This window comes from Pongo abelii, chromosome 3, assembly GCF_028885655.2.
Source record: "Pongo abelii isolate AG06213 chromosome 3, NHGRI_mPonAbe1-v2.0_pri, whole genome shotgun sequence".
NCBI classification, from domain to species: domain Eukaryota; kingdom Metazoa; phylum Chordata; class Mammalia; order Primates; family Hominidae; genus Pongo; species Pongo abelii.
In genome coordinates this window covers 127,016,353-127,035,230 of record NC_071988.2, presented here as the reverse complement: position 1 = coordinate 127,035,230, position 18,878 = coordinate 127,016,353, and the positions used below count along the sequence as shown (strand labels likewise).

The following is an 18,878-nucleotide window of genomic DNA, read 5'->3' as shown; positions in this document are numbered from 1 at the left end:
AAACCTGCCTTTCCAGCCTCATGGGCTCTTCCTTCCTATCCCCTTGTCTTTCTTTGGTGGACATCTTCATTTTTTCAAGAAGCAGTTTAGATGTCACCTCTGCACAGTTTCATTTCTGTTGGGCTGTTGTATCCCTGCTGTACATACCTCTGTGTAGAACTGGAGGTGGATTTTTTTTTAATACTTTGTATTGAGTTTTTACCTCAGCACTCAACAGCAGGACTTGACACAGTAGGTAGTCTAAATATGCTTACTGAATAAATAAATATATTCAATTCATCTAAATTCTTTAGGTCTTGAAGTTGTTTCTTTTTACATTCCTAGAGAAAGGTATGTTTAATCTGGTACTTCTTTTTTTTTTTTTTTTTTACTTTAAGTTCTGGGATACATGTGCAGAGCATGCAGGTTTGTTACATAGGTGTACATGTGCCATGGTGGTTTGCTGCACCCATCAACCCATCACCTAGGTATTAAGCCCTGCCTGCATCAGCCATTTGTCCTGATAATCTCCCTCCCCTCCCCCCACCAACAGGCCCCAGTGTGTGTTGTTCCCTTCCCTGTGTCCATGTGTTCTGATTGTTCAGCCCCCACTTGTAAGTGAGAACATGTGGTGTTTGGTTTTCTGCTCCTGCATTAGTTTGCTGACGATGATGGCTTCCAGCTTCATCCATGTCCCTGCAAAGGACATGATCTCATTCTTTTTTATGGCTGCATAGTATCCTTTGGTGTATATGTACCATATCTTCTTTATCCAGTCCATCACTGATGGGCATTTGGGTTGGTTCTGTGTCTTTGCTATTGTGAATAGTGCTGCAATAAACGTACGTGTGCATGAGTCTTAATAGTAGAATGATTTATATTTCTTTGGGTATATACCCAGTAGTGAGATTGCTGGGTCAAATGGTATTTCTGGTTCTAGGTCCTTGAGGAATCACCACACTGTCTTCCACAATGGTTGAACTAATTTACATTCCCACCAACAGTGTAAAAGCATTCCTATTTCTCCACAGCCTGAGCATCATCTATTGTTTCTTGACTTTTTATAACTGCCATTCTGATAATAACTGCCATTTTAATAATTGCCATTCATGGTGCAAGATGGTATCTCATTGTGGTTTTGATTTGTATTTCTCTAATGATCGTGATGATAAGCTTTTTTTCATGTTTGTTGGCTGCATAAATGTCTTTCAAGAAATGTCTGTTCATATCCTTTGCCCACTTTTTGATGGTTTTTTTTTTTCTTGTAAATTTGTTTAAGTTCTTTGTAGATTCTGGATACTAGACCTTTGTCAGGTGAGTAGATTGCAAAAATTTTCTCCCATTTTTAGGTTGTCTGTTCACTCTGATGCTAATTTCTTTTGCTGTGCAGAAGCTCTTTAGTTTGATTAGATCCCACTTACCAATTTTGGCTTTTGTTACAATTGTTTTTGGTGTTTTAGTCATTAAGTCTTTGCCCATGCCTATGTCCTGAATGGTATTGTCTAGGTTTTCTTCTAGGGTTTGTATGGTTTGGGGTTTTACATTTAAGTCTTTAATCCATCGTGAGCTAGTTTTTTGTATAAGGTGTAAGGAAGGGGTCCAGTTTCACTTTTCTGCATATGGAGAGCCAGTTTTCCCAGCACCATTTATAAAATAGAGAATCATTTCCCCATTGCTTGTTTTCATCAGGTTTGTTGAAGCTCAGATGGTTGTAGATGTGTGGTGTTATTTCTGGCATTCCATTGGTCTATGTGTCTGTTTTGGCACCAGTAATCTGGTACTTTTTTATGTATTGATAGCCTCAGCTGTTTTGGCTTTGTGTACATTTATTCCAAGGTCACTTCCTTCTATAAACTCTGGAGGTTATGGTCTAAAGTTATTGTCATTCTGATCTCTTTAAATTTTCTCTCTGCCTTTTTCTTGACTACTTTGCTTTAGAATGAAAAGCCTTGACAAATCTTTATCCTGGATACTGTCTTTGAGGATTCTCATAAGTGTGGGCCATTGTTTGATTTGAAATTTACTTGAAGAAAATGGTTTTCCCTTCACTAAAGCACTATTATCTGTCTACTAATATACTTTATTATTTTTATATGTAATTTGGGTTTGTTGTACACAGCATTTTTGGTTTTACTGATTTTTTGCTCAAATGTCATCTGCTTGTTTTGGTCAACAAGGTTGTATATAGGTCATGTAACATTTATACATTTAGAATATAATATTTAGTATCTTAGTATAAAAAGGAAAGCAGTGCATTCTTTTTAGTTTTAGTTTGTTTTTTTTTTTAAGTTTCATGTATAGTGGACACTAACAGCTTAGTCATCCCTCTTTTCAATGATTATACTGCTTTTCCCCTGGCAGGTCGTAGTCATAGTTTGAGAACTAAAAAGAATCTTAAAGATTAAAAGCTCCTTGGGGGCTCCATGATTCAATATTGTGTCTCCAGTATCTAGAAAAGTCCCTGACACATAGTGTGATTTTTTGATTTGGCAGATAAATATGAATCAATGTTAAACAACTATTTTTACATGAAGGCCAGTTCAGAAAAAATAAAAATATTTCTTGGTATCATGCCTTTTATTACACTTTGAAACATTCAAAGTACAAATATCTTTATTAAATCCAAGAGGGGATAAAGTACATTTAGGTATGTACACACACATATTTACATACATATATGTTCTTACAACCTAGATTACATATATTATTGACTAAAAGGACATCAGTGAGGATGTTGGCACTGTTTTTAGCTGATAGAAGAGCCTATTTGATAAATAGAAGGAGCTTTGTAATCTTTCATCCTATGTATCGGTTTATCTTACAAGAATCTCCTAAGTTCATTTGTATATGCTTGCCATTTCATTCTTAAAACGGCTAATTTTTTTTTTTTTTTTTTTTTTTTTTTTTTTTGAGACTTTGCCTCGTTCTGTCACCCAAGCTGCAGTGCAGTGGTGCCATCTCGGCTCACTGCAACCTCCACCACCCAGGTTCAAGTGATTCCCCTGCCTTGGCCTCCCAAGGAGCTGGGATTACGAGTGTGTGCCACCATGCCCAGCTAATTTTTGTATTTATAATAGAGATGGGGTTTCACCATGCTAGCCAGGCTGGTCTCAAACTCCTGACCTCAGGTAATCCGCCGACCTTGGCCTTCCAAAGTGCTGGGATTACTGGCGTGAGCCACTGCACCCAACCACTCATACATTTTTTAAGGTGAAAAAATAGCAGAGTCAGTTTACTTTCCCAAGATATCCACTACTGGTTACTTGTCAAGACATTTTATCAGAGATATTTTTTAAATTTTTTAATTTTTAAAATTAAAATAAAATTTTAAATATTTTTAAATTTTACCGTGCTGGCTTAAATATTGTCATTCTTTTCTAATATACCTATTCATAGTTTCATTTTGTTGTAAGAGTAGAGGATGACTTTAGAAGTAGGGTTATCAGATTTAACAGATTAGAAATACAAGACACCAGTTAAATCACTTTTTCTTCTATTTAAATATTTCAGAATAACAAATATTCCATGTAAGTGTGTGTGTCTCTTTCAGTATTTGAGACATACTAACAGATAGTTTGTTGCTTATTTGAAATTCAAGTGTAATTGGTTGTTCTATATTTTATATGGCAACTATATCTAGAAAAGATGTCCCCCCCTCGCCCTGCTCTCTCACCATCATTTTCCCAGAATTTCCAAGGAATGTTTACTTTGGTTTAGTTATAATGTTAAAAGCATTGTATGTATTGTAGTTAGTACTTTGTATATCATACTTTCTTCACAGGACCAGCACTTTTTTGCAGTGTCTAATTTTTTGCCTGGTTCTTTTTAAATTCATTTTTGACAGTCATCAAGGAAACATCTGACTTACAGGGCTCTGCCTTTTTCAATTTTCAGCTTGTTTAAACGTGAGCTGTAGAAAAGAGAACACAAAAAACTTTGTCTTTTTTTTCCCCCTCAAATTTTATTTTAAGTTCTGGGGTACATGTGCAGGATGTAGAGTTTTGTTACATAGGTAAACGTGTGCTATGGTGGCAAAAAAACCTAGTCTTAAAGATGTTACTGCTAACTTTCATCAAATTCTATTCATGCCAAGAATGAAAATGAATCCCACATTATGAGTCTGGATAGAAACCAAAATGACCACTTATTATAATCACTGTATATTCAGTGTCATCAATTACAGACAGATATAGACAGATGTTTTTATCACCGATATCTCGACATATTTCACAAAGCTGTTGTGAAAATTGATAATGTATATCCTTAGGTCCACTTGAGGGGGAATATGTTTTTGTGTGTTTTATCTATTATTTTATCTTTTAGGGATCTGCTAATCACTTTTTCTTCTATTTAAAAAAGTTAATTTGGCTTTAACTCCCTTCTCTACCACCTCTTTCTTTATCCATTTTAATCTGCCTGTTCCTTAGATGAAATTTTTAAAAATCAGCCTTAATATGTTTCAGAGGAATGATGCTTTTGCTTTCGTCTAGAGAGTGGCAATATGTAATGAGTAGCATGCTTTTAGAGGTATAGGAAAGGCTTTTGACTCTATGGAGCCTTCCCTAGTCAGGGAAGGAGCTGCTATTCCTATGCCTGGCCGAACTTCCCTACATATAAGAAAACAAACTTTACATTCGTATAGTTTCCTCTTTAATCTCCTTATCTGTGAAAGAGATTCCGCAAAAGCTTTCAGTAGCTAATTACAATGTTTGTCACCTCACTTAGAGGAAAATTTATGCTAGGTCCCATTCTGTGGGTCAAATTTGCTTCCTCTTTTCTTCAATAAAGGTGAAGTGCAATTGTGGTGTAGCTTTTTATATATACCTGGAAATTATTAGGATTTGTGTAATATAATTTTTAAAAATCTTTTATCATTCTGGAGAGTGCTTTGCTGTGGACTACTCTATACTTAGAACCTTGCCTGAAAGAATATACAATAATTTTCATTGTCTTAATTTTTATTCTTTCAGTTTCTATTCATTGGTTGAAAGTATACAACAGATGTGGAGTATTTGGAGTTAGTTTTTGGGGTTTTTTTGGTAATTGTTTCTTTTTATCCTGTTTAATAATAACATTTTCTTTTCCTCTCCAGCACAAACGTGCAGATATCTGATAGCCCTTTCCGTTGCACTCAAGAGGAAGCAAGATCATTAGTTGAATTGGTAAGGGGCAAACATCCAAGACATACTTTAATCTTATAAATGTCATAGGAAGTCTAGTAGAAATTCTGAAATCTCTAGCAATGAAATGTGTCAAGTCCTTTTGAGAAGCATAAAGTTTACAAATCACCTTGAAATCTATTTCTGTAATTCAAGGAGTTTAAATGAAAAATTTTAAAACCTTTTAGTTGAGTTTTTAAATTTTGTATTTGAAAGTACATTAACCATTTAGCTAACTTCATATGATGCTGTTTTTCTTATCATCAGTTTATTATTGTTTATATAAATATGCTCTCCTCTGTACTGTTGTATCTCCATGAATTATCCCCTGTCCAGTGTCTACATTGGAACTGGCTATTGGCACAGTTCAAGAAAAAAAAAAAATTGGCCCAGCATGGGAGCTCCTTCCCATAATTCCAGCACTTTGGGAGGCCAAGGCGAGTGGATTACTTAAGGCCAGGAGTTTCAGACCAGCCTGGCCAACATAAGGAAACCCCATCTCTAGTAAAAATACAAAAAATTAGCTGAGCCTGGTGGTGCATGCTTGTAATCCCAGCTACTCCACGGGCTGAGGCACAAGAATCACTTGAACCTGGGAGGCAAAGGTTGCAGTGAACTAAGATTATGCTACTGCACTCCAGCCTGGGCGACAGAGTGAGACTCTGTCTCAAAAAAAAAAAAAAAAAAAATTGAAAATAAAATAAAATTATGTTTTTCAGCTTAAGAAAAATAAAATTGGTAAGACCCTTTGCTTTTTTATTTCCCTTTAGTTTGGCTGTCTCACATGCTTTCCTTCTGTAAGCTGAGATGATATCCTTGGATTTTTATATGTCTTAGTGATAATGCTGCATAGAGGCAACGGAATTTATTAGTAAATTAATGACTGATTTGGAGATCACTAAATTGGAAAATTTATATTCAGATAATCAAGTAATATTACTTGTATAAAGTGTATTTAGGAGTGATCTTAGGCTAGAAATCTCATTTATAAATTAAGGGTTTTTAAGAACGATGAGATTTAAAAGCTAGTGAATTTAGATCTTTACACTAAGAACAACTAAAATGTTCCTAAATGTTAGTTGATCACTGTGGCTGCTTTTAATTTATTGGTTTTTTTTTTCACTAATGTATTGGCTATCTAATTAATGCCTGTTATGTGGTAAGATATAGGTTCTGGGAATGCAGTATTAAAGAAAAGACACAAAAACCTCTGCCCTTGTGTAGCTCGCATTTTATCTGGAGAGATGGATAAGAAGGAAATATGCAAGTAAAATAACGTTTCAGAGAGCAATAAATGCCTTCTGAAAAAATGACAAAAATGAGCAAGGACAAGGGGATAAAATGCCAGAAGTGGGATGGGAGTTGTAGTTATTAAAAAGGCAGTCAGCCACAGCCTCACTAGGAAGAGGGCTGACATATGTGCCAAGAATTGTAGAAGGTAAGGTCAAGTGAAGGAAGAGCATTCAAGGCCACACTCCCAAAGGCCCTGAGGCAAGAGGATGTCTGAGGTATTCAAGAAACACCCAAAGTGACCATAGTGACTGGTAGAGTAGAGAAGGTATGGGGGAGAAAGGAGGAGATGAGATTGGAAATGTTTGGATCTGGGTTTGAAAATGGGGGTCAATTATGAAAGACTCTGTGCAGGCTATTTAAGGATTGCATTTTTTATTCTGAATGCGGTAGGGAACCATTAAAATATTTTCAGCAAAGGAGTGGTCTAATCTGACTTTGATTTTAACAAGATCATCTGGCTGCATTGGTGAGAATGGGCTGTAGGCCATAATTAGATTAGAGAAAATACAAGGAAGCTGCCACAATAATGCAGGCCACATTATTCTCCAAGTTATCAGTTTTGTATCTATGTAGATTATATTCAGAATTTGGTTTTCATTACTTCTTTAAGGATAAAAATGAAGGAAAACAAAAACTTTTCATCTTTGTACAAGCAATCTGTCTCACTAATCTCAGATTAAGTCTATTCCATGTATTTCAGTTTTAGATTCATAAATAATATAGTAGATACTTGTCTTAAAATTAGTCACAGGCTCAAAGTTTCTATATTAGATCCTGTTTTTTCATTGCTTTCTGTCACATTAGTGGCAAAACAAAAAAATAATTGTTAGGACATATATATGATCTAGTTAGATTAGAAGAATAAGATTAGAATTCAGAAAGGTTAACATACAGCTTTAATTACCTGGCTTGGTAACTTGGTTGAGCTTTATAATAATGAAGAAGATACTCTACTGAATAATTTTTCACCGAGAATACTGCATCAGAAATTCACAAATTAGAGAAACCAGTGCCTCTTCACTAGCTCAGTGGAACGTCATGTATGCCAGTTTTCATCATTCAATATTTGTAAGTCAAAGAATTACCCCATTAGCACCCTCATGAATGATTTGGGATTCTTAGAGCCCAGATTAGTTAACACACTTCTCATACAGAGTTTAATTTGTAATAACGAAATTCTTTGTCATAAAAGCATTTTGTCTCATTTCCTCTCTTCAGAATCAGAATTATTTAGGTGTATATTTCCATGTCTCTTCATTTTGCTGTATACTGTATATTGTACAGTCTTCAAAGTGCTGTCAGTTTTTTGTGTTTTTTTTTTTGTCCTTTAATTGCTTAGAATAATTGAAGACACAGAAGTCATTCATCATACTTGATCAGATTCAGACCGTATCAAGTCCTGGGTTTGTATGAAACAAATTAGAAGACGCAAAATTTGTTAGTAGCTTAGAATGAGCGAATTAACAACTCTAATATGTACCTAAGTAATATTATCTTGAGACTTGTCTGTAGATGTTAAATGAGTCCAAAGTATGGTCATTACAAGGCCAGACAGTAATGGAAGTTTTCACTTTTGAGATGCATATTGCTAGAATACTCAGGGTGTGTTGATTGAGATTTTAGGATATGGTTAACTGCTTTGTACTTTTAAAATAGACAAGGAAAAGAAAAGAAATGGACTAAACTTTTGAGTGGTTAATAGAACTATTGTAGGAAGTATATGCTGGTTGAACATTTATTGATCAAAACACAATTAAGTGTAACATAGAGACGAAACAAATTGTTAGTCATCCAACAATATGTACACATCAGTTAGGAAAAATATTGTCAGAATATCCAAGAAAAATAAAATATAAACTAACAAATTGATGACTATTATTAAGAACCATCTTAGAAACAAAATAGAAAATATCTACAGAAGTAATTTATCATACTTAGGTTAGAGATCTTTAGAAGGATAGATGTGAAAGATCTGAAAAGATTTCAGAAGGAGAATTTAAATGATCAAAATGATTATTGGGCTTTGTTTAGAAATAGAGATGTTTGAACTATACATGATCACAAAAAGCATGACTGTATCGTAAACAAGTTTTGTTCATTTGATCCCAACACACTAGGGAACCATAAAAGGCAGAGAGAGTGCTCTGAGTGGGCTACAGCATGTGGACCCTGGCAACAGGACCCTGTATGTAATAGTTCAACTGCAGGACCACTCAATTATTATTATTTTTTTTGAGACACAGGGTCTTGCTCTGCTGCCCAGGCTAGAGTGCAGTGGCATGATCATACAGTTCACAGCAGCCTTGACTTCCTGAGCTCAACTGATCCTCCCACCTCATCCTCCCAAGCTGCTGGGACTACAGGTGTGTGCCACCACACCTGGCGAAATTTTTCTGGTTTTTGGTAGAGTGGGGGTCTCGCTATATTGCCCAGGCTGGCCTCAGACTTCTGGCCTCAAGCAGTCCTCCCACCTCAGCCTCCCAAAGCACCGAGATTACAGGTGTAAGGCATCGCACCCAGCCTACATTTCTTCTTCTTGTTTCCGATTTTTTTAACCTTCACCTGATTTTATAGCTAAAAGATATGAGATTCTTCCCCAATACTTGAGAATTTTGTGACTAACAGTTGGATCTTTATTTCAGGGAGCAAGGCTTAGAGCATTTATAGAGAACAAAGAATGTGTGTTTGTGTATGCATGTGTGTATGTGTATGCAAAGACATGATTTGCCTTTCAGATAATATTAGTTGATAGTCTTTAAAGATTTGATTTGACTATTGGGGATTAAGATGCTACTTTTAGGACCATTTAGTTAAATATTATTTTGAGAATGTTGAGAAGATTCAAACAAAATGTACAAGATTAATCTAATGCACATACATAATTAGTGAATACATAATTTTTTCAAGTATATGTACACATTTCCAAAAATTGAGTAGATATTAGGCCACAAATAGAGTTGCAAAAGACTTGCTGTCATGCAGACCACATTCTCTGTCTACAATATAATCAATTATGAAAATATTAAAAGAAAAAAGCACAAGTTCATGTGTTTGGAAATTTAAAAGTACTTATAAATAAATCAGGCCTCAAAAAATATAAATAATTTATATTTTAAACTAAAATATTTAAAATTGGAAGACAATTGAGTCAGTGTATGTTAAAACTTATGTAATGCAGCAAAAATAGTTCTTGAGAAATTACATGTATACAATATAGCAGAAATGAAAGAAAATTATAGAAGTTCAACTTAACAATTACTTGTACATTTTGTTTGAATCTTCTCAACAACTTCACAAATTGTAACTTAACAATTACTTTGTTCGTTTTTCTGACTTTTTATATTAGAAGAAAATTATAAAGAGTAGAGTAAATATTTAATGAAACAGAAAACAAATAATGACAGGATCAACTAAAACAAAAGCTGGGTTTTCTTTCTCTTAAGACTAATTATACAGACCTGTGGCAAGAAAGATGATGAAATAGAATAGGCACAAATAAAAATAGCAAGAATTAAAATGAAGACATAACTATAGGCATAAGACATATTTAAATAATCAGAAGAGAATACTGAGAAGCTTTTTGCAACAACTTTCTAAACACAGATGAATTGATAATTTTGTTTAAAATATAAATTGCCAATATTAAATCAAGAATAAATAGAAAACCCAAATAAACTTGTAAAACAATACTTAATCATGAAGATGGCAATTTTTCCCATGTTAATTAATGAAGTCAGTCTATTTTTTTCGTCAGAATCCCAATGAGGTTTTTACTGAACCTCACAGGGTGATTCTAAAATGTATATGAAATAGTAAAGGACCAAGAATAACCTAGAAAGGATTAATAAATTTAAGTAAAGGGGAAAAAAAAACTAAACAACGGAAGAAACCTTAAAATAAGTTACAAGATAAGCCATTGACTGGAAGGAGATATTTTCATGTAAATGATAAAAGGACTGGCATCTAAAATAATAACTTATTCAAACTCACAAGAAAAAGATAACCCAGTAGAAAAAAATTGTGTAAACAACATGAATAGACAGCTCACAAATAGGAAACATACAATGACCACTAAACATCATAATTTGCTTTATCTTACTTGCAATCAGTGGGATCAAAATAAAACACAATACAATTTTACAGTTGTAGATTACCAAAAGTTTAAAAGTCTGTTAATACCAAGAGTTTTTAGGCAAGTGAAGAAAGGGAAGCTTTCATGCTTGATGGTATGATAGGAGTATAGATGGCTACAACTACTTTGAAGAACATTAAGTAATTTCTAGTAAACTTGATGCCTATAATTCACTACTCAGAAATTACCCTTCTAGGTACACATCTTACAGAGACACTATACACGTGTTTATGATCAGAAATGGAAAAATTAGAAACTGAATTACATGTCTATTGATAAGAGACTGGGTGAAAAAAGCAGGACACATATAGTATGTACCATTTATGTATTTTTTTAAAAGCAATAGCACTTTTTTTATGAATGCAAACATATATGGTATTACATTTTAGAAACATAAATAGGAAAAGTAAACATCAATTTCAGCACAGTGGCCAGAAGTTACCTCTGAGAAGGGAGGGGAGTAAATATGATTTTTATTTTTAATAAATAGGGGGAAAGACTTCAGTTATAAAGATCTGAAATAATATTAACTCTTCTAAATCTAGAGAGTAGGTATGTGTTATAATGGTCTCTGCATACAGAATATGTTTGAAGTATTTCGTGATTTAAAAAATTTATATGCCCAGAAAAACAATTTAAAAAAATTAATGAAGCCAAAAGCTGGTTCTTTGAGAAGATGGTGAAACTGATAAGCCTTTAGGCAGAGTGATCAGGAAAGAAAAGAAGACACATTTTCAAAGTAAGGCATGAAACAAGTAATATCACTGCTAATTCTACAGATGTTAAGAGAAAAATAAGACAATGTGAACATATTTTATATCAATAAATTTGACAGCTTGCATGAAATTGACAGATGCCTTGAAATATATAAACTACCAAAGCTCACTGAAGAAGAAATAGGCATAAACAAATTCAATTTGTACTTAAAAACCTTTCTATAAACACGACTCTAAGCCCATTTGGCTTCTACTACTATTGTTCAGCATTGTACTGAAGGTTCTAGCCAGTGCAATAAGGCAATAAAAAGAAGCAAAAGGCATTCAGATTGTGAGGGAAGGGGCTTGAATGTCTCCATAGCAAGTTCAACAAATTCTACCTAAAAATGACTAGAATAAGTGAGCTTAGCAAGATTGTAGGACATGAGATTAATATAGCAAACAATTGCAGACCGGGCACAGTAGCTCACGCCTGTTATCCCAGCACTTTGGGAGGCCAAGACAGGTGGATTGCCTGAGGTCAGGAGTTCAAGACCAGCCTGGCCAACATGGTGAAACCCCATCTTTACTAAATATACAAAAATAAGGCGGGCATGGTGATGCACACCTGTAATCCCAGCTACTCAGGAGGCCGAAGCAGGATAATCGCTTGAACCCAGGAGGCGAAGGTTGCAGTGAGCCGAGATCGTGCCACTGCACTCCAGCCTGGGCGACAGAGCGAGACTCTATCTCAAAAAAAAAAAAAAAAAAAAAAAAAAAAAATTAGCCAGGCATGGTGGCGGGTGCCTGAAATCCCAGCTACTGGGGAGGCTGAGGCAGGAGAATCGCTTGCACCTGAGAGGCAGAAGTTGCAGTGAGTCAGGATCATGCCAGTTGCACTCCAGCCTGGGCAACAAGAGCCAGTATACAAAAATAGTTGCTTGAGATATCTATCTATCTGTCTATCTATCTATCTATCTATCTATCTATCTACACATATAGATAGATAGATAGATACACACATATAGATATATATATACACACACACATCTATATATATAGATATATATATACATCTGTATACAGAGAGAGATATATATATCTTAAGCAACTGTTTTTGTGTACTGGCTACAATTAGAAAATAATATTAAGAATACATTATTTATAATGGTATCAAAAATACAAAAGAAACACTTAGGAATAACTCTGGCAAAAGTATGCAAAGAACCTGCACCCTGAAAAGTATAAAATATTGCCAACAGAAATCAGAGAACTAAGTAAATGAAGAGATATATAATGTTCATGCCTTCAATATTGCATGTAATATAGTATTTCAGTATTTTGATATCTGTTCTGCTAAAGTTGATATATAGATTCAGTCCAATATCCATCAAATTACAATATACTTTTTTGTAGAAATTAACAAGCTGATATAAATAAATACTAAGGACCTAGAATAGTCTAACCTTGGTAAAGGACAAAGTTAGAATCATAACTTTTCCTGATTTCAAGGCTTTTTAAAAAAACACTGCAATAATCAAGAGAATATAGTAATGGCATAAAGATAGATTAGTGTAACCAAGTCAAGACACAGACCTGCATATATATGGACAACTGATTTTCAAAATGATATTTTTTTCAACGAATAGTGCTTAAATAATTGGTTATTCATATTTTTAAAAACACATTTCAGTTTTGCACTGTATATAATTGTCTACAATGGATCCTAGACCTAAATTTAAGGCACAAAACTTAAACCTATTTTGACTTTGGGTTAGACAGTATTTCTTAGCTATGACACCAAAGGCACAATCTGTTCTTTAAAATGATAAATAGGACTTCATCAAAATAAAAAATTTTTGTTCTACAAAAGACATTCTTAGGAGAATGAAAAGAAGCTACATACTACAAGAAAATATTTGAAAATTATATATCTGATAAAGGGACTTGTATTCAGAATATATAAAGAACTTTCACAACTCAAGAAAACAAAACATTCAGTTTTTAAAAATGTACAAAATATGGCTCTGTAAATGGATGGATGACCCAAAAATAGAATTTTTTTAAGAAGTACAAAATATATGAATGAGCACATCACCAAATCTATAAAGAAGGAAAAGAAACACATGAAGTGATGCTCAACTTTAGTTATTAAATGCAGATTTAAAACCACAGTACATGCTAATACACACTTTTAGGATGTCTAAAAGTAAAAGGACCAGGCATACCAACTGTTAGCAAGGATGTGGAGGAACTACAATTCTTATTTACTGCTGGTTACAATGCAAAATGGTACAACCATCTGGAAAACATTTTGGTATTTTCTTGTAAAGTTAAACATATACCATGTGATCCACGTGATCAAGTCATTCCACTCATATGTATTTACCCAAGACAAAAGGAAGTGTATGTCCATACAAAGACTTGTACACAAATGCTTGCAGCAGCTTTCTTTGTGATAGACAGAAACTGAAAACAACCCAAATGTTCATCACTAGATGAATGGATAAACAACTTGTAGTATATTTTTGAGGAATACTACTCAGTAATAAAAAGGAATAGATTATTGACACATGCCACAACCTGGCTGAATCTTAAAAAAATATATATTGAGTGAAAACACATATATCATACACATTTTATCATACCATTTATATAAAATTTTAGGAAATGCAAGCTAATGTATAATGATGCAAACTAGATCAGAGAGAGCCAGGAAGGAGGACTGTACAGTCTCTTTTATAAGAGCATGGAGAAACTTTTAGGAATAGTGGTGAATATGTTTATTATCTTGATTATATTGATGGCTTCATGTGTGTATATATGTCAAACTTATCAAATTACAGACTTTACATGTAGTTTATTTCAGGTCAATGTTAGTCTAATGACACATCTTTTTAAAAAAAAATTTTTTTTCTGAAGTCAGATTATCTGGGTCCAAATCTCAGTTCTTTATAACCTGAGACAAATTTTAATTTATTTACATCTTTGACTTCTTATTTATAAAATGGGGCTTATAATAATAGTGTCTTATCAGGCTGTTGTGGAGAATTGAATGAACTAATCCAGGTAAAAATGTCCAGCAGATAAGGTATTCAATAAATGTTGTGTTTTGTTGTCATTACTGCTATAAGTGTAGTTGAGTTAAATTGATCAAAGAGAGAGAAATCCCTTCTATTGCAGCCTCTTCTTTCCAATACTTCTAATGATGAGGATATCACTCCTTTATGAGTTGACCCATTCCATTGTTGGGTATTGGAAAAGTCAGCCTTACTAATTTTTCTAGACATATGAGAATTAGTCCTACTTTCAGGGACTTTAATAGGAAGAAAGGGAGGAAGAAGAGGTGGAACAAGTGGAGGGGAAAAGTAGTTGGTTTAACCACTCTTCCTATCTGGGAATTCTTTTCCCCAAAATTCTCCCATGTGCTTTGTTTAAGCACTTTCCTCTTTGAGGAAATAGAACACTCTAGGCATTATGCAAAGTTGGGGAAATATGAATTAAACAATGTATGAGGTTCTCTAATACTTGGTACTGTAGTCATTTTACTGGAAAAATGATTGAACTTTATGAGGCTCCACACACAAACTGGTGGCATATAGAACTGAGGAGAGAGCCATATTCAGTGCTAAAGGATTCCCGGACTTGCCTCAGACATGTGCACAGCCTAACTCCAGGGATTTAAAACTCTTACAATCTAGAATTCAGGCCAAGAAGAGTAAGTAGCTATACACTTGCTCAGTTCTAGGGAACCAGACCCATGCCACTGTGAACCTCTAGCTCATAGTAGTGATGGAAGACGTTCAAAAGGTTAAAGACTTCTAAAACTGGGCAGATAGAATGCCTCCCAGAGAGGTCTCAGCACCCTCAGTCTGACTTTGTTTTTGCCTATTCATGGACAGATTTCCACTCAAACTAGTCTCGGATAAACCTGGAGCACACAAGACTCAGAGATGATAGTGATGATGGTACATAGGATGCTAAATGGATAGTGTTTTGAAGTAAAAAAGTCAAGGGGGAATTGGAACTTCAATGTAAATGTATTATTTCTTGCTACATTTGGTAGATTTTATTTCTTCAGTAAAGCAACAATATCCATAGTGTTGTATAAAATTTGGATGGTTGTCTTATAGTTGATGCAAGACTTCTTAGCTGAATTATAAAAAGCAGTGCATTCAGGAGGCCAAGGCCATAAGGTGAATCCCAGTGGCAGTTAACATCAGCAGGTAGCGTGGCCATGTATTTCATCCCAAAACATTATCAATCGTCCCATAAATGCATATTGGCATTGATGTAGAGACTCAAAGATGAATTTGGGTGAAGGACTTTAGCTGAATCCATCAATATAAGCATTTCATGTGAGTCTGAGGCATTGTTATCATTTGGAATAATAGCACTTAAAAAAAAATCACACACCAAAGCCATGTTTTATTTTTCCTAAGGATCACAACAAGATGGATTAATAAAGCAGTCAGCTTAGAACCACACTTTTAGGGGTTCTGCATTCTAATAAGAAAATAACCAATTAATTAATATTTTAAATAGTTATAAGTAGGAGAAGTAATGACCAGCAGAAGAATGGTGAAGTTCATTATCGAGTTCTTGGATAGGACTTGTAACAGCCATGTTCCTCAAATGGTTCCTTTGGGCATATCCTTTATCTCTATTTAGGGCTTTCCTGATAACATGACAGTAACAGCTTCCTTGCATGGTCCACAAGGAGAAGGCATTCCCTGGCATCTGGTTATTGAAACTGAGCCAGCTCAGAACTAATCTCTGAGGTTAATCTGGCTGGGATACCCTCTTATCACCAGGGTTGCTTTGACCCCTCAGACTACCTACGCAAGAAATACTTCCCTCTGTGGGCGCGCACTTTAATCAAAGCTGTATCTCCGTCAAAGAGGACTGTATTTTCTTTTAGAGTAGAACTGATCTTAGGATGTAATTTCTAGTAAGATCACACTACAACATTTATGTCATACAGATTTGTTTTGTTTATGACCCTGAGAATGAACATCCTTATGGGAATTCATTTAAAAATGTTTTAAATAATGCCTTTTCTTCATTAATCAGGGTCTGATTAGAACCAGACCCTGATTTATGAAGAAAAGACATCATTTTAGTCTTATTTCTCCCTCTTCTTTCTCTTTTTGCCCCTTAACAGCTTTGCTGTGCATTACCACCGGATGGTAGACAAAGTTAGTGAAAGTAAAACCAATCATTTACTTAGCTACTAGCCATTTAAATGCATTCTTGAAGAGGAAGTATTAATAGATTAAACTTACATGAACTTAAAATATTTTTATGTCTTCTTTATGGGTAAGAATTGGACCTAATTTGTTGATTCTAAAGCGAAAAATCAGAAAAGGATTGTGTGAAAAGTAAAATGAATGTAGCATAACTGCCTTATGAAGTATGGAAATACAATGCAGAAAGACAATGTCTGGCTGGGCACAGTGGCTCACACCTGTAATCCCAGCACTTAAGGAGACAGAAGCAGGTAGATCACTTGAGTTCAGGAGTTCCAGACCAGCCTGGCCAACATGGTAAAACCCCGTCTCTAAAAAAAAAAAAAAAAGAAAAAAGAAAAAGAAAGACAATGTCCAAGGCACTTTAATTCAACTAAAACCTTGCATCACCTGAATGAAAAACTGGGAACCTATTTTTTTCCTTTAATTTTGAACTTTTTTAGTAAAATGACATAATGTCAATCTCTTTGTTATATATAGTAAAGCAGGATACTTTATATTGGTTCAGTGTGTCATGTTTGTTCATTTGAACAAATGTAACTTGCAGGTGAAAATGCTTATAGGGACCCGGTAGAGTTATTTGAGAGAGAGACACTTAAGTACAGAGCAGTTGTATTAACAGTTTATATTCATTTAAAATACAGTTTATATATAAACAGAAAAGAAAGGAATACTTCGGCAATGAAATCGTTAGATTTGTTTGAAAGCAATTAAAGATATAAAGATAATGAGAAGGATTTTTGGGATGAGGAAGAGGAGTAGATAGCATTTTAATTAATTAATTAATTATTTATTTAATAAAAGACACGGTCTCACTATGTTGCCCGGGCTGGTCTCAAACTCCCGAGCTCAAGTGGATCTACCTGCCTTGGCTTCCCAAAGTGCTCAGATTACAGGCGTAAGCCACCATACCCAGCCATGGAAGTAGCATTTTTAGAATGAGACTATAAAACAATACTCATTGTTGGTGGAGAATTTATCTTGGGTGAGTAGAGGATGTCCACATTCTTTTCCTACTAAGAAATTAGATGAGGTAAGTAATTACATTAAAAGAAATTTAGAAGTAAGTAACTAAAAGTTATTTTTTTAGTTTCTTACAATGAAAATGTAATCATAGTATCCCCTGAGAGTGAAGAGTGGGGATTAGTAATCTTTTGGGTACTGCTCCATACATCTCTTTGTTCCATTTTCTGTAAGTAAATGTTATATTTGTCATTATGTTTAAGCACCAGGAAATCATTGACTGTAGATAAAGAGTCAAATAGCTGATATTTATCATGAATCCATTATTATTGGTGTTTTCAAATTTAAATGATAGTTTCTCTTTTAATATGGTATTATTTTAAATTACCTTCAAACTTTATCATTATCTCTGAGTGTCAGACTTACCTATGATGGGGTGTGTGTGTGCGTGCGTGTGTGTGTGTATATTTAAATATATATCATATGGCTTTGTATATTCTGAATATATTCTATCAATTGAGAAATGTATTTTAAGAATGAAGAAATAAAACCATTCTGGAAATTATTTTAAAATAAAATGTAATGATAAACGTTTTAGAGTAGCTTGCCCATTTCTTTTCTGTAATACTTTTTAGGTTAATGAGAAGCTGCTCAATTATTCTATTTTTATACACTATACATTTTATTCCTCTGAAATGTTTGGCACTATACATTTATTCCTCTATACATTCCACTATACATTTTATTCCTCTGAAATGTTTGGCAGCTCCAACAAGAAGCAGCTGCTAATTTTAAGCAGGAAATCTAAACAGCTAATTTAAGAAAAAAATTTTGTATTGTTATACTCTCCTTAAATTCTGCAGGACACATATAGGCATCCTGCACAATTTAAGGAGTATATAGCAATTCCATAGAATAAGCAGATTACCCCGTTTTATGGTCTGTTTAGAAAAATAGAGCTGTCCATATGAACTTTAAAGTAGTTTTGTCCAATTCTGTGAAGAAAGTCATTGGTAACTTGATGGGGATGGCATTGAATCTGTAAATTACCTTGGGAAGGATGGCCATTTTCATGATATTGATTCTTCCTACCCATGAGCATGGAATGTTCTTCCATTTGTTTGTATCCTCTTTTATTTCCTTGAGCAGTGGTTTGTAGTTCTCGTTGAAGAGGTCCTTCACATCCCTTGTAAGTTGGATTCCTAGGTATTTTATTCTCTTTGAAGCAATTGTGAATGGGAGTTCACTCATGATTTGGCTCTCCGTTTGTCTGTTATTGATGTATAAGAATGCTTGTGATTTTTGTACATTGATTTTGTATCCTGAGACTTTGCTGAAGTTGCTTATCAGCTTAAGGAGATTTTGGGCTGAGACAATGGGGTTTTCTAGATATACTATCATGTCAACT

General features: G+C 34.3%; 1 protein-coding gene across 8 annotated transcripts in view; it reads left to right on the top strand.

Moving 5' to 3' along the window:
* PPA2 (inorganic pyrophosphatase 2) overlaps positions 1-18,878 on the top strand; it is a 112,425-nt gene that overhangs the window by 86,150 nt on the left and 7,397 nt on the right. For 6 of the 8 annotated variants that reach the window (XM_002815026.5, XM_063723561.1, XM_054554237.1 and 3 more), the window contains one exon: positions 5,072-5,141. The exons of 1 other annotated variant lie outside the window; for it this stretch is intronic. In XM_002815026.5, the coding sequence (XP_002815072.1) occupies positions 5,072-5,141 (70 nt within the window). Of the gene's footprint in view, positions 1-5,071; positions 5,142-8,674; positions 8,795-18,878 lie in introns of all 8 variants that reach the window. One more of the 8 variants, XM_063723562.1, reaches the window with a different exon arrangement.